Source organism: Amblyomma maculatum, chromosome 11 (assembly GCF_055883805.1).
Source record: "Amblyomma maculatum isolate TAMU_Amacu chromosome 11, ASM5588380v1, whole genome shotgun sequence".
NCBI lineage: Eukaryota > Metazoa > Arthropoda > Arachnida > Ixodida > Ixodidae > Amblyomma > Amblyomma maculatum.
Window position 1 is genome coordinate 27,761,118 of NC_139354.1, and position 14,388 is coordinate 27,775,505.

At 47.9% G+C, this 14,388-nt stretch overlaps 1 protein-coding gene across 2 annotated transcripts in view; it reads left to right on the forward strand.

Moving 5' to 3' along the window:
- mv (lysosomal-trafficking regulator mauve) overlaps positions 1 to 14,388 on the forward strand; it is a 110,832-nt gene that overhangs the window by 35,889 nt on the left and 60,555 nt on the right. For both annotated transcript variants that reach the window (XM_084583257.1, XM_084583258.1), the window contains 6 exons: positions 663 to 859; positions 1,988 to 2,085; positions 5,862 to 6,000; positions 8,213 to 8,401; positions 12,422 to 12,688; positions 13,326 to 13,554. In XM_084583257.1, the coding sequence (XP_084439383.1) occupies positions 663 to 859; positions 1,988 to 2,085; positions 5,862 to 6,000; positions 8,213 to 8,401; positions 12,422 to 12,688; positions 13,326 to 13,554 (1,119 nt within the window). The remainder of the gene's footprint in view (positions 1 to 662; positions 860 to 1,987; positions 2,086 to 5,861; positions 6,001 to 8,212; positions 8,402 to 12,421; positions 12,689 to 13,325; positions 13,555 to 14,388) is intronic.

The following is a 14,388-nucleotide window of genomic DNA, read 5'->3' on the forward strand; positions in this document are numbered from 1 at the left end:
ACCATGGCATGCATATAGGGTGATTCCTGATTTTTTTTTACTTTTTTTTCTCTTTTTTTTCTCTTTAGATGACCTTTTTCACTAGGCTTGTGGGCTGCTAAGAGAAGTTTTCTTTTCATTGACCTTAAAGCAAAGTGCACAATGATTAAGTTTTATGGAGAAAACGATACGATATGAAAAGGCACCATTGAAAGAGCTGAGTTGAATGGGATAGGGAGAACAAAGGACTAGCGAAACACTCAGTAGCAATGTTTGGCAGTGATGGTGGGCATTGCTTCGCTCGACTGCAGGGTGCACATCTGAAGCATTACCTTTTAGATAATGCCGATGCATGCGTTGATTCTATATTTGTTAAAGTAAGTATGCTGCCTGCAGTTTCTTTAAATCTAGACAATCATATATCGAGTAACGAAATAATTATTAGTTAATTTAATTGGTTTAGGTAAATTAATAATTTTGCTATTCTTTTGTTGTTCTCATTGATGTTGTAAATGTAGTTAGTATAAAAATTTCTACTAACATGTGATTCTGCCGCAAAAGCTCAAATCCACAATTTTTTGCTGATTCTTGGAAATTTAGGAGCATTTGTTGGGGCGATAGATGTCCTAGAGAAGCAGCGATTGACATGCTTTCTGTTGGCATGTATACTTACTTGATTGCAGGCTCTTGTCTTGGCTCAGCTGAGTGCCTGGCTCTGTACTCCAGAGGTGCTGATGCAGTTGCCCCGACATCTTGTCTCCTTGACGAAGATGAAGAGTCGACCAGAGTGGACATCAGTCCAGGGTTGATCCGCAAAGGTTCACTCAAGAAGAAGTGGCTTGCAGCGGGCCAAGTCCACGAAGTGATGGCCACACTGGAGGTACGGGAGGCCTTGTTACTAAAATTATCTGCGTATTGCTCGCAAACAGCCTTATTGAAAACTGCTGACATTTTGTTGCTGTTAACACCTGAGGTTTTTGAGGATGCTTGGCAACCGAGCCGGAGGACCCGTGTTTCATCTTGGCTGCTGCAGACATGTTCCAGTGGAGGTGGAATGTGAAAGGCACCCTTGATCTGTCCAGTGTCGCGCATGTTTAGGAACCTCAGCTTGTTGAAATTAATCTGGAGTTCTCTGTTTTTGGTGCCTCTCCTAGCTTATCGGTTGCTTACGCTACAATTCTGTTGTGAAGCTGTGAGAGCGAGACAGTACAATGAAAAGCAAAGAATTAAGGCAGTGTTTAAAAATCTCTGACATGGCACTCTGCATGGGAAAGGGAATTGGGAGGGAGGGAAAGAACAGCGCAGAAAGTTGGTAAATTAAAAAAGGAAGGCCATTGAAAAGGGCAATAGTGAGTAATGCACTAAATGATAAAAGTGCAAATAAGTTTTCATAAAACTGATTTGCACCTTTATCGTTTGGTGCATTGCTCACTGTTGCCCTCTTCCATGACCTTTTTTTAATTTACCAGTTTTCATAAAACTGCAACCTGCTGCCCGTCTGTGTGGCTTGACTGTCATATTGAGGCCACATATAGTTGGCTGGCTGCGATTTGTGAAAGTTTTGGGATATGCCCTACGTCTTGCAGTGCATTATATTCTTCTTTTCTGTGCTGTAATTTCAGCAGTGCAAACCAAAATTTATGCTGCAGCTATATGTGCTGTTTGCAGCTATTTGCCAAGTTCTCTTGCTGACCACAGTTTAAAACAGTGTTGGGCAAGGCTGAAAACTTGAGCGATTCAGTGGACTGTGTAAGATGCTATAGTAGTGGATGCTGATTGGTTGAAATGAGCTATTCATCTGTACACCTTAAAGATTTCCATAATCATTCCAAATGCAGTTACAGTGCTGGAAAGGTTCCTATTGAAGTCCTATTGAACTTTCTGTTGACTTCCTGTTGAAGTCTGCCACTTCATGAGTCTTTGCAGTTGGTCTTCTGTAATTGTGCTTTTTAGTGTTGTTTTCATGCTGTAACTCATTCTTTTATTTTTCTTTTCTTTTTTTTTCTAGGGAGAGCTCATGCTGTGGTTTTCACCCCAACGGAGCGACTCCTATGTCAGCTACCCACATGCCTCCCAGGCTTTCCCATCTTTTCTGGGCACACCCAAGTGAGCTGCTCTTGTTGAGGAGGGCATGGCTTCTGTCGAATAGCTGCAAGATTCCTGTGCTTTCTTTCTTCTCCTCTTTCCAGGCCCATATTCCGAGTTTGCGTTATTGTCGAAAGTGTCACTGTCTCCCCGACCTCGAGTCGTCTGGTTGATGGAAATACCAGAACCAGAAGTGGCAGTGACATCGGGTCTCGGCGTTTCCACCAATCGGATGACCCGAGATTGAGGCGATAGCGACACTTTCGACGACAACACAAACTCTGAATATGGACCCTGCTCAACCTGTGCAGCGTGATGCTAGAGGGTGTGGGCGTCTGCTTTAATCCTTCCACTTCCAGTGTTGGTACACAGCCCAAGAGTGGGCTTTCTTGCATGTCTTGGCACTGTTTTAAGAGAGAAACCCACAACAGGGTTCGAGCATTGTACCGAAGGGGGTCTGGTATGCTCTTGCCGCACCTGTGTGTGTGTGCTCTTGCTCATAGAGAATTAGCACATGCAATGATTGCCTAGAAAACTATGATACAGAGAGCACTGTATTGCTCTCACTCAGCTACTACCCACCTGGGCAACAGGCAAAGGTTGGTGCACGTAGGCTGGTGCAGCAGGAAACTGTGGTGTGCATGACTGCTAAGTCTGAGCTGTACCACGCCTCACTTTGCAAATGGGGTTCGATTTTGTTGTAGGGGGCAGCGCAGGCTGGGTTACAGACACCGCAAAACCCCACAAAGGATAAAGCTCAGGAGGTGTGGTACAGATGAAATAACTTGGGAGAGATCACCGTTGCTTTATTTTTTACTACTACTGAATTAAAATGTGTGCAATGTTTTAGCCATGTTGTCGGCACTGGCTGCATAGAGGTGTTATTCTTTATTCTTCAGCTACTTCACGATCGCCATAGCGGTGATGTCATGAAAGGCCAGTGATGTCTTGAAAGGATGTGATGATATCATGAGAAAGGCTCAGGCTGTGACATTTTTAAAGGCAGGCACAAGAAAACATACTTTGAAAACTTAGTGAACTAGCTTGTTCTTTTCACGCCTTAATTACCGGATGAAATATAAACCCTGACAGGGTAATGCCTTCGCCATTTTTCTTTGTTGTCAGTGTGACGTTCCCTCTAGAACGATCACAATGCATCCTCTGAGTTGCACTTTGGGTTTTGCTCAAGCGAGGAGAAACGAGTCAATACACAATGTTCTGTGAAACCTTTATTTATTTTTGCTCTCTGCGATGAGGGAAGGCTGAAGGTGCGCTCACTCACTGGCTTGTTGGAAGAGTCTTGCAGGTCTCTGTGCTCGCGGTCTCGTCAGACGGGGTGGTGTTCAACTCGTCAACGCTGGTCGTGGGCTCAGCGATTGACGCGATTGCTTCTTTTTTCTTGGGGCCTCTCGGCAAGAGTCAATGTAACAGGTCGGAGCTTCGGACTTCTCGGATGTGTCGGCTGGTGGTCAGTTTACAGCGGCTCTGGGGAGGTTCTTCATCGCTGACTCGACCAGCACAATCTTGCGTCTTTCTTTTTCGCCTGTCTCCGCTCAACTCTCCGTGTGCCTTCTCCCGCACTTGCAGAGGCAGCCGTGTTGTCCCTCTCTCCAGCATCGGTCGCCGCCACCCCCGCCTCAAAGTGGTGGTATCGGTTTGCGCGGACTCGCCTCTGGTCAGCTCGTAGTGCACATCGTAGACTTCTTCAGTGGCTTGTGTACTGCTTAGTCTTCCTACGAACGGAAATGGCACAACGACTGCTCTATTAACCTGCCGGCCGGTGCCTTGTGGCCACTCAAAGCGTCTCGTTCCACCGGCGTCGTCGAAAACGCAACCAGGCCATAGCTCATGAAACCCGGCGGGCCTTGTCGTCACATGTCAGCAAAAGAAGTTTTTGGAAACCCAGCAGGCACAACGATGTACTGGATAAGGCAAAGTGCGTTCAGGCCATGGAGATAGGAGGTTTCATGCCTTCATATCGGTACTTAAGTGTGGCCTCAGTATATATGTGGTTGTAAACTCAATTAATGGGAGAGCTCACCAGCAAAAAACTTTGTCACTTGCTGTTCCTAGCGATCTTAATGCAATCTTGGCTATGCTGGAGGCATATACGAGCCACTGTTCGCAATGTTGCTTGCCTACAGCAGTGTCTTATCCACACTGATGTGGCAAGCGGATTTTACGCAGCTGTCATTATGGAACTGAGAATACAGTAAAAGCTTGTTAATTCGAACTTCACGGGACTGGGAAAAAAGTTCAAATTATCCGATGTTCGAATTATCGAATGGCCTCGAAAAAACTGACAAGAACCATTTGTATTACTGTAAATGTACCGTATTTAGTCGCGTAACAAACCCGCTCGCATAATGAACCCACCCAGCCCCGATTTGTGCCAACGAATCCCCCCCCCCCCCAAAAAAAAATATAAAGGAGTCAGCGTCCTTCCATTTGGCGCCGTTGCGGTCCACAACACATTTCTTGGCAGTAGGCCAAGATGCTGCGCAGCGATAACGGCATGTTTATCTTATGACTTTAGCTCCAGCAGGGTGGGGGAAGCGAACTTGGCAAAGTGCCAGCACTTGTCCGGTTGTGTAAGCCTCCTTTTCAGTATGTTCGCTTTATTATGCTATGAGCGATTGGGCAGGCGCGTCTATCGCCACTCCAATAATCGGAACGCGTGATAGCAGCAAGCGACTTTTGAAGCAGCGTTATGATCGCGGCTGACTTGCATGCTTCCGTTGACAACTGATGGTTGGAAGGACGGATGGCTATCGCAAAAAAAAAAAAAAAGTTTAACCCGTAGTGCTCGTCTGAGATCATAGCCTTTCATGGGCGTTGGCTGGGACCACGCCAACAGTACTTATCCCTATTTCCAAATTAACAGGGTTGCAATTAACGAGTATTTAGTTCCGAGCTACGTTGCGCAGAAGAGAGCAGGCAGCCGCCGCCGTCGCGCCCATGCACTGACCTTGCCGCGGCCGCCGTCCCCTCCCTCCAACGCCGCCGCCCGCCGCGCCGGTCATGGCGCCATTTAAGTTTTACCCAGTTTTCCTTGGTTTTACCTGGTTCCATCTTCTGTCCCCGTTTTGGACGTGCGCAGCCTTTAACTATGCCTTCCGATCGCGGAAGTGTTTCTTTACTTTTTTTTTTCTTTTTGCTGCGTGATGTGCGCCAAGCCGCCCAGGCGCGGCGGTGCGTAGTTCGAATTATCTGTAGCGGAACCGACTCGCCTTCGAATTAATGGGCTTTTTTATACACAGATCTCTATGGAGCTTGGCCGGACCAAGTAGTCTAGTTTGAATTATCCGAAAATTCGAATTATTGAGGTTCGAATTAACGAGCTTTCACTGTATTTTACTACACCTCTCTGTGTATACATGCTACATATGCATTTGTCGCCTTTGAGGGTAACTGACCACACACTCATTTATGTAACCTTCGTGGCACACATTCATGTGCACATACTATAGCAAAGAGCTGATTGCTAATTGTGTTGTGAGGCTCTTACTTCACGAGCTTGAGAAACGAGTGTGCAGTCATCTTTTGAGTGCTAGGTATGGAAAACGAATTTCAGCTCACAAGTCAGCAGCGAGTCCAACTGTAACGGGCCCCATTCTATTTCTACAACGGGTTCTGAGAGTGCTGCCACCAGTGTCGGAGAGTTCGCGCAGTGATGGCTTGGAATGAAAAGTCTAGTAGTTGAGTTAGTCATGACACAGAGTGAAATCAGCAAAAAGAGGCGCCATCATTGTTTTCAGGGATTGCTGCATTATGTATGCTTTCTTTTTGCATGCCAGAAAGCGCAAGCGAAACGGGCCTCCGCGCTCCCAAGCGGCAAGGAGACTCTCGCCAGTCCAGGTGCAGTGGGAAAGGCAGCTTCACCACGCGGCAGCCAGCCTTGGAGGGCCTGGCCTGTTCCTCTTCCTCCTGGCCAGGGTAGGGTGAACCACTGTGTCTGTGCGGGCCTATAATGCATGGTCACATGCATTATAGGAATTATTATAATTATTAAGTGCATTCTACAATAATTATTGATTATAATTATTATAGGAATGCACATGTGCATTCTACTCAAGGTTGCTTTAATCCTTTTGGGTGCCACCTTAGGCTGCACAAACCACGAACCAATATTGGTACTGTATTGGCAATGCACCGGTCCTATGTTGGGCCAGACATTGACGCTGCAGTACCAATATTGTCCGCACTGTTCGTACGACCTGGGACTTGCCAATTCTGTGTGGAAATTTGATTTTAACTGCGACAGCGTCAAAGATCCCATTTGTTTGACGGAAAATGTTATGTCGGCATTGTCGCCATGTCAGGTAAGTCCTGATTGATCGAGATAGCAGGACGTGCCCCTTGCAGGTGCAGGATGAAAAGAGGTAAATTGCAATTTTAAGGTTGTGTTATGTTGTAGACATATAACACACAACAATGTAAGTTAGTTATGCCATTAAGGCAATTTCGTAATCAGATAAAGGAGCTGAACGCCTGTCCTTTGGATCGAGAGTCGATACCCCTAGGCCCGCCATACACTTTGGATCAGCTTGGTTAAAGAGGGTGCTTATGTGAGCGTGTCTCACATCATGTGGTCTGCTATGCATAGTGACGTGGTAACTAAGACTGGCAATTAAGAAGCTTGCTAGTTTGCACCCTAAATGGCTTGATGTCTTGGTAATGTCTTGGTGATGTCTTGCTCCGAGCACTCTCCTGTGCCACTGCAGATAATATTGTTACGAAGCGGCAGACCGATGAAAACGGGAGAATAGGGAACAGAGAGATGATGTTCGATGACGATGAGATGACGTTTAATGAAATGTTAGTGGGCCGAGCATGAGCGCTCCTGTCTGCGCCACTGCCCGCTTCTTCCTTGCTCGTCCGTAGCATGACCCGGGGCCACAGAGCAATCGTCCCAATCGTGGACGAGGAAGTTTACCGATGTTGATAGTTCCATGGCATGATGATGGGCGTGACTGGATGCCGAAGAAGAAGAGGAAGAAGGAAAAATAGAACGGCTTGCCGGCACGATGATTCCCGATGAACCTTGGGCCCCGAAAACTCTCTCGGGCCACATGTTGCCATGACTCGATGGTGGAGGCCAAGGCACGCACCGCATGGCATAGGCAGGGGAGGATGTCTCCAAGTGTAGCAGTGTTGGGTCGTGGGGTCTTTGGTCGGCACATCTAGTCAGTGGGGTCACATATGGTCGTCCGGGTCTCTCTTTGTGTCTTGTGGTCATGTGTGGCGTCTTGGGTCAGTCTCTCCGTCGTGTCTTGTGGTCGGGGCGGGGGGATGGGGCAGAGGAACAGCAAGGTCTTGCTGGGTCCGGCAGGCTGGGGAACAGCCATGCGATGCCTCCTAACCTTCAGCCGACGGCGCAAGAAGTCTCAGGGCGCCAAAGCTCCGGACCAGGATGAGGGGGCAATGATTAAGTACCTCGCACCTCCAACCAAATGCTACGAAGCGGCAGGCCGATGAAAACAGGAGAATAGGGAACAGAGAGAAGATGTTCGATGACGATGAGATGACGTTTAATTAAATGTTAGCTGGCCTAGCGCGAGTGCTCCTGTCCGCGCCACTGCCCGCTTCTTCTTTCTTGCTCGTCTGTAGCAATATGAACGCACTAGCCACGACCACACCTTTGAGCACTGAGCACTGTCCACTCATGGTTGAGGCTGCAACTGCCAGTTGTGCGGTACGTAGCCATTAGCAGCAGCGTGTGGCCTCTACTACATCAATGACATGCATAAGTGTGCTTTATGAGCAGTAAATGGAGGCATGGAGTGGTAAATAAATCCAATCAGCCAGAAACAGATCTCATGAATGCATTTTCTCTGCTCCTGCATATAAATTTTATTCATTTTTGATGAGAAATACTTTTCACTATCTAGTGAGATTCTTATATTCAAGATTCGATCATGTACCTTTATTTATGGAAGGGGTTTAACTTTGAAGCATGAATTTTTCACTCTTTGTCATGTTGCATGACCATGCTGTGTGTGTCATCCTAAAGTTTATAGCAACTCGCTAACAAACAAGCCTGTACTCTGGCACGGTCTCAGCTTCACAAGACTGTTACAAAGTATGAAATTACCAAAGCCGGCTGCAGTTTTGAAGCTCATTGATCTCTCTCTGCATCTGATCACAGGTGGTGGAGTGCACAACAGACGATGGGCCACAGGCAGCTGCTCTAGAGCTGGTCCTGGGTATGCTGGGGCAGCCCAGTGCAACCTGGGGCAGCCCCAGGATCCTGGTGGGTGCAAGCGAGGCGCTCAATCTTCTGGGACAGCTGGTAGAGCACCCACGGTGGGCTGCTGACTCGCCACGCTGTCTTTTGGTGAGTGGTTTGGTTTGGCTTATGGGGTTTAACGTCCCAAAGCTATTCAGGCTACAAGAGATGCTATGAGAGACAAAGTAGAGCTTGCTTAAACTGCTGCAGGCAGAGAAGAAAGTAGGGATATCACTCGAATTGTGGTCACTTGTCTCCCATAGAGGAGAGCAAAGAGTTTTGGTGATCTCGGTATGACCGACATTGAGGTCATTTGGAGCGATGTCGTGACCTTTCTCATGTTTACGTAGGCGGAGTGCAAGTCGAAGGCAAAAAAGAGAGATGCAGCATTGTGTCCATCTTTGTTACAGCACTGTCTTTGTTGTGCTGGATGTCTTGGCACACTGTGGAAAATATTGGGGAGTTCTGTTCCTCCATTGATAGCATTGAAATATTTATTTTAGTGATGGACTGGAGTACCTTAGCTGGCTTCTTTTAAGAAAAAGATTCACTTAAAGCAACCTGCAGAAATGACCTGTGGCAAAACATGGATGTTGACAAGAAAATTTGAGGTCTAAAAAAATTGCAGGCCAAGTTTTGAAGAGGGGGGCCCCCCCAGGCGGCACAAACCATAGGCCCAATATTGGGGCTGAATTGGCAATGGACTGGTCCCATGTTGGGCCAGAAATTGCTAGCACAGAACCACTATTTGGCCAATGGTTCGTGCTGCCTAGAGGATGATAGGTGTAGCTTTAGAAAAAAAAAATGGTGTAAGGAACAAGCACTAAGTTAATATCCTATGCGTTTCGATGGGACATGGTATAAAATGCACTGTAAAAGTAGCGATGATTAGAGTTGTATTGTATTTTAGCAAATCTGTGTACCCCCCCTTGTTTCTAAACAACCTCCTTAATTTCACAAAATACAACAAAAATTTGGAGAGAAAGTTTTATGTGACTGAGCACCCCCTTTATTGTGAGGAACAGTTTGTAGACAAGCCAACCAGTGCACTTGCTCACTCAGTCGTTAAGCTGGAGCTGTCGGAGTCCCGAGGTGGTGCACATCCATGGTGCGATCTCCAGCTTCTGTGTTGCTGCGTTCTGACACTGCATGACAGTGTGGCAGAAAACAGCAAAAGCTGGCCAATAGTTACCCTGATAGCTTCTATCAGCGTATTGTCACACGGACCTGGAAATTTTGGCCATTCGGCAGAGCTTGACAGGTTTGGCAGGTATCATAGGCTCGCGTTGCTTTGTTTGGTGTCAGTTGTTTGACACCCTTAACTGAAGTTGGAATGAGTTTGAAAAGGGCTGCCTACAGCTTGAAGTTCAAGCAAATTGTAATTGCATTCGCCAAAGACATTTGCCAAATACAGTGTTAGTTCTCGCACCCATCTCATCAAGATATCGCCGCAAAACCAGGGAGAGTATTTCAGATTTTTCAAATCTAACTGCACACCCTCCCTACATTCAGCATTGCGTTTGTGAAAAAAACAGGTGCTTAGAATTAAGTACACATTGTAGTAAGGTGACACATGACTTAAAGCTTTTGGTGGAGTTTTTCTGCTTGGCTCCATGCTCGCAGGTGATTTGTTGAATACCATTTCAGGCAGCAAAAATGATGATCCCAATACAGTCGAACCCGGTTATATCGAACCCGGATATATCGATTTTGGTTATATCGAACTCACGGAATATCCCCTTGAAAATCCCATGTAAAAGTATAGGAAAGCCGCGTCATATATCGAACTCAATTTCGCCGGTCGTTCGATATATCGAACTCCGCACCACGCACTGAAAGTGTGCTCTTCCCCAAAGACGATCGCATCACCCTTGGCCGTTTGCCGCGGCCACGCGCGGAAGGAATGAGAGGGGACAGTTCTGGACAGCGCCGCGCCCATTCCCCAAAGGCGCGCGCATCTGCAGTTATCGTTTCTCGCGCGCCAACACGACGTTTGCAAGCCATGTGCGTGGGTGTGCCCATTCTTTTGCCGAGCTCTCTCCTTCAGCACGCGCTACGCATGCGCCAAGCCAGCTCAGCCCGTTTTCAGACAGACGTGGGACGCTTTCTCCAGCGTGTGTTGCGAACCCTCTGCGCGCGGCGACTGACGTGGCTATGGCACCTGCGGACGTTAAGAAGCTGCAACTCTCTCTCTCTCTTTTTTTTCTTTTGCGAGAGTCATTCTTTCTTATCGTTGCGCTGTACGCGCGACGTAGAGTAAGATATGGCGGCTGCGGACGTTAAGAAGCGGCAGGCATTTTTTTTTTTTTTTTTTGGCGGGAGCCGTTTATCTTTGCATGTATGAATCAACGGAAGCACGCCGTCAGCTGCTGCGATCATGACGCCCGCCCCAAGCGCGGCGTGATAAATCGAACCAGGCTTGTGCAATCAAGCCATCACGGGCACTCTGCCAAGTTCGCTCCCCGCCACCGGAGCAGCTATAAAAAGATAAACGCCCCCTGACGTTATCGCTGCCCAACATCTTGGCATGCTGCCAAGAAATGAGCTGTGGATGCGACGACCGAAACTGAGTGACGCGCGCCATCGACATGCAAGCGAAAACGCTCACGATTTTCTGCCGCAGCGACACAGAAACCTTGTATAATCTTGTATTGAACTGTCGCGGTGGCTGGCTGTGGCTCGAGCGGCGAGAGGGACGAAGTTCCAACAAGTGAAATTTTTCGCTCTGTCGCTGCCGCTCGTCGCTGAGATCGCTCAATCGCTTGCATGTGAGCGAGTTGGCCTTAACGCATTTTTTTTTTCTTCAAATTCTCGGGTGCAAAAGTGGAGAGTGGGTTTATTATGCGGCAAACACGGTATCGTTTTTTCGCATCGTAAGTGCCGTCACAAGCCAATTTCTGTATATCGAATTATCGATATATCGAACTTTTTCGAGGTCCCCTTCGAGTTCGATATATCCGGGTTCGACTGTATTGGCACCATATTGGTAGTGTCCAGCCCCATATATACCGGTGTCTTGCCAATATACTCTAATATTGGGCCGGCTGCTCTTGCTGCCTGGAGTGGCAAGGGCAGTGCAGTCAAGAGTGGCAGTGGCTGAGAATTAAGTGACGGCTTGAGAATTACATGGCTGGGGTAGCACATTCTCACTTGTAGGCGATATTCATACAGGAAGCACAAACCGTCAACCCAATGGGTACATTCGATTTTCCAGTCCCGGGCTACTTGCTGGAAGGTCTCTGCTTCCGCGCTGACAGCAAGCAGCGTGGTGGTCACATGACTTTGTGATCTCCCTCGAACGTTTACCCTTGGCCGCTCTTGGCAGATGATGCCAACCATCAGTCACTACAACCTGGTTCTTTCGCAGTGACGCCGCATGCACGTTTATCTTTTGGCGTATGTGTAATACTAAAGATAGATAACAGAGATGCAAATCAATTGGTGCTTTTTGCGAACGGAATGTGGCATGCCTGAATGGGAAGCATTTTGCTGACCTCAGTTTGGCAAGGTTTTCTTGCCGTCGTTGCTGACGAAGTTCTTCCAAGGGCCTAGTTCACTGCGCTCGAAAGCAAGCGGAAGTATTTGCAACAAGCGGTAGCTGCTGCAGCACAAAGCAGCTCGCTTGCGATGCTTTCGAAAACTGCGCGCTGTAAAGATCGCTTAAGAGGACCACGAAAGAGCAATCCGGGCTTGGGGCTCTGGACGTTTCCATGTGTAGTGAAATTCAAGACTGAAAAAGCGAAGACTTAAGATTCAAGCGTAGCTGCTTAGAGAGATTGTGTCATTACTTAGCGCACGATATCGTACTCAGAAACGCGAAAAATACTCGTGTTCGGGGTCAAACTCAAAATGGCCACCGGCCCAGGAGCTTTACTGGTGGGCGGGGCTTCTGGGTTGCCCGAGTAAAATCGTACGCCGGACAAGGGTCAGCAAGTAGTCCTAGACAGTCTGGGACTGATAATCGAATGTACCCAATATTGGGACTGTGTTGACAATATCCAGCCAAATGCATTACTAACACAGTACCAACATTGTGCTGCCAGGGCCACCGGTTTAGCGGCAGAAGTTCGCGGGAGATGCTTTTATCCTGTGATGGATTGACTGGTCCAGGGTGAATGTACCGTGCAGGTGGCGGTCAATGCGTGCAGCAGCCGGCCCCTGCTCCAGTGGGATGGGGAAGGCAGTGTGGAGGCTGTGCGCCACCCGACGGGTCAGGAGCCCCTGCTGGTGTGGCCCCAGCTGGTCAGCACCCTCCTGGAGCACTGGCGGCCAGGTCCCGGGCGTCGCCGCCTGCTGGCTGCTGCCTGGGCACTGCTTCGCGAGCGCCACCCACACCGCGAGCACAACCTGATGCAGGCGGCACCCATCTTGGGGTCTCTCCTGGCTAGCCTCAGGGTGAGTGCCCGCTATTGGGATTTGTGTTGAACCCTAAGTGTCGGGCTGGGATAACCAATGCTACTTAGGTACACGCAAGCGAAAATCAAAGCCAATAGCTCTGTTATTAATAAGAGCTCAGTCAAATGTGTGGAGTAACACGCAGCACCATTGTTGAGTTGGTATTGCATTTTGAAGAAACAAAACAGTGGAAAAAAAAAAAAAACGAAAGTCACACACCAGTGCTCTTTTCCTCTTCCTGGTTCTTGATTTCGTTTGCACTGTTTTGTTGCTTCAAAGTGCGTGTGGAGTGCTGACGGTTTTGGGCTGTACTGTACTCGAACATGTTACATTGTTTTTCCGTCTAGCCTGTCTCAACAAGAAATATCATTTGTAGCTTCAAACTTTTACCATTCAGGAATCAAATATTCGACGGGATCATCACCACCAACACTAACAACATTGTTGTCAGGGGCAGCAGTAGAAGCAGTGACAACTACTATACAACATAAACAACTATGATGACAAAGAAAAGAGCAGACACTACTAAAAATAATTTAACCACTAGAAGAAGACTACTAGAACAATGGTTTCTTCCTTGGCCGTTCTATAAAGTTCCCAGGCCAGTTTATCCGGGCACTTGTTTCATTTCACCCAGCGCCTCCTAGTGGATGACAGCCAGGTGACCTTGGGCCCTTCTGGCACGTTGCCGCTGGTGCTGAAGCTGCTGGGGGCGCTGGTGCCAGCCACTGGGGAGCTGGCGCAGCGCCTCAGTGCATGCCTCGACCTGCTGCTGCTGCTTCATCGTGCCGCCAACGCCCACGTAGCCCAGGCTCGCTCGGCCTTCTACTCTCTACCACCGCAGGACTGCGCCCCTGCCTCTACAGGTCAGGCCCACACCGTGTTGCGTGGCTTTCACTGGCTAATGTATCAAGGCGCCTCCGGTTTTCAGGGCCCTGTACTCCCTAACAACTTTTTTGGGCTATGTAGCCAAGGTTACGGGGGTGGAGCTTTCGTCACACTGTTACTACGCCATGTACATCCGGCACATCTGGTCTCAGTTACGGTCTTGCTTTCAGTTTCTCCTTTGCTTGAAATTATAGTTATTGAGCCGCCAACGATGCAGAAATGACTTTCTTTGAAATGCTTAAGGCTGAAGTGAATGGAAATTTGTGATTAATGAATATCACACGCTGCATACATTACCGAAACAAGCGTATTGTGAAAGCATACAGAAACCGGCGGGTAGATGCAGCCGACATACTCTTTGGGAGATTACTGACAGATGACGCAGCCATTCTGCTTGCTCGGCGTACTATACTGATTTGAAAATGCACTACGCTAATGTTGTACACGCTCGAGGTGTAGTGCAATCATGATGTAGTAATAACGTGAATATTTCCGTAATGGTATAATAATCCAGAGCACGATCCATGAAATTTATGAAGGGACTATACTCTGCCGCGCAGTAAGCTGATGCGTTTTGGCTCTGTAGCTTTGCCTGCATAGCCAGAAAAAGTTGTCCGAGAGTATAGATGAGTGCTGTGATGGGGCTGGCGGGTGGTACTTGCAAAAAATATCTCAAGTTTTTTCTTCTGCATAATGAGCCCTCTCCCCAAGCTGATATAATTTTTTTCTTTAAAAAAAGTGAGTTCATGATGTGAGTATATACAATTCCAGTTACTGCAAAGTTTCTTATAGCACTTCACGACTGTTCACGA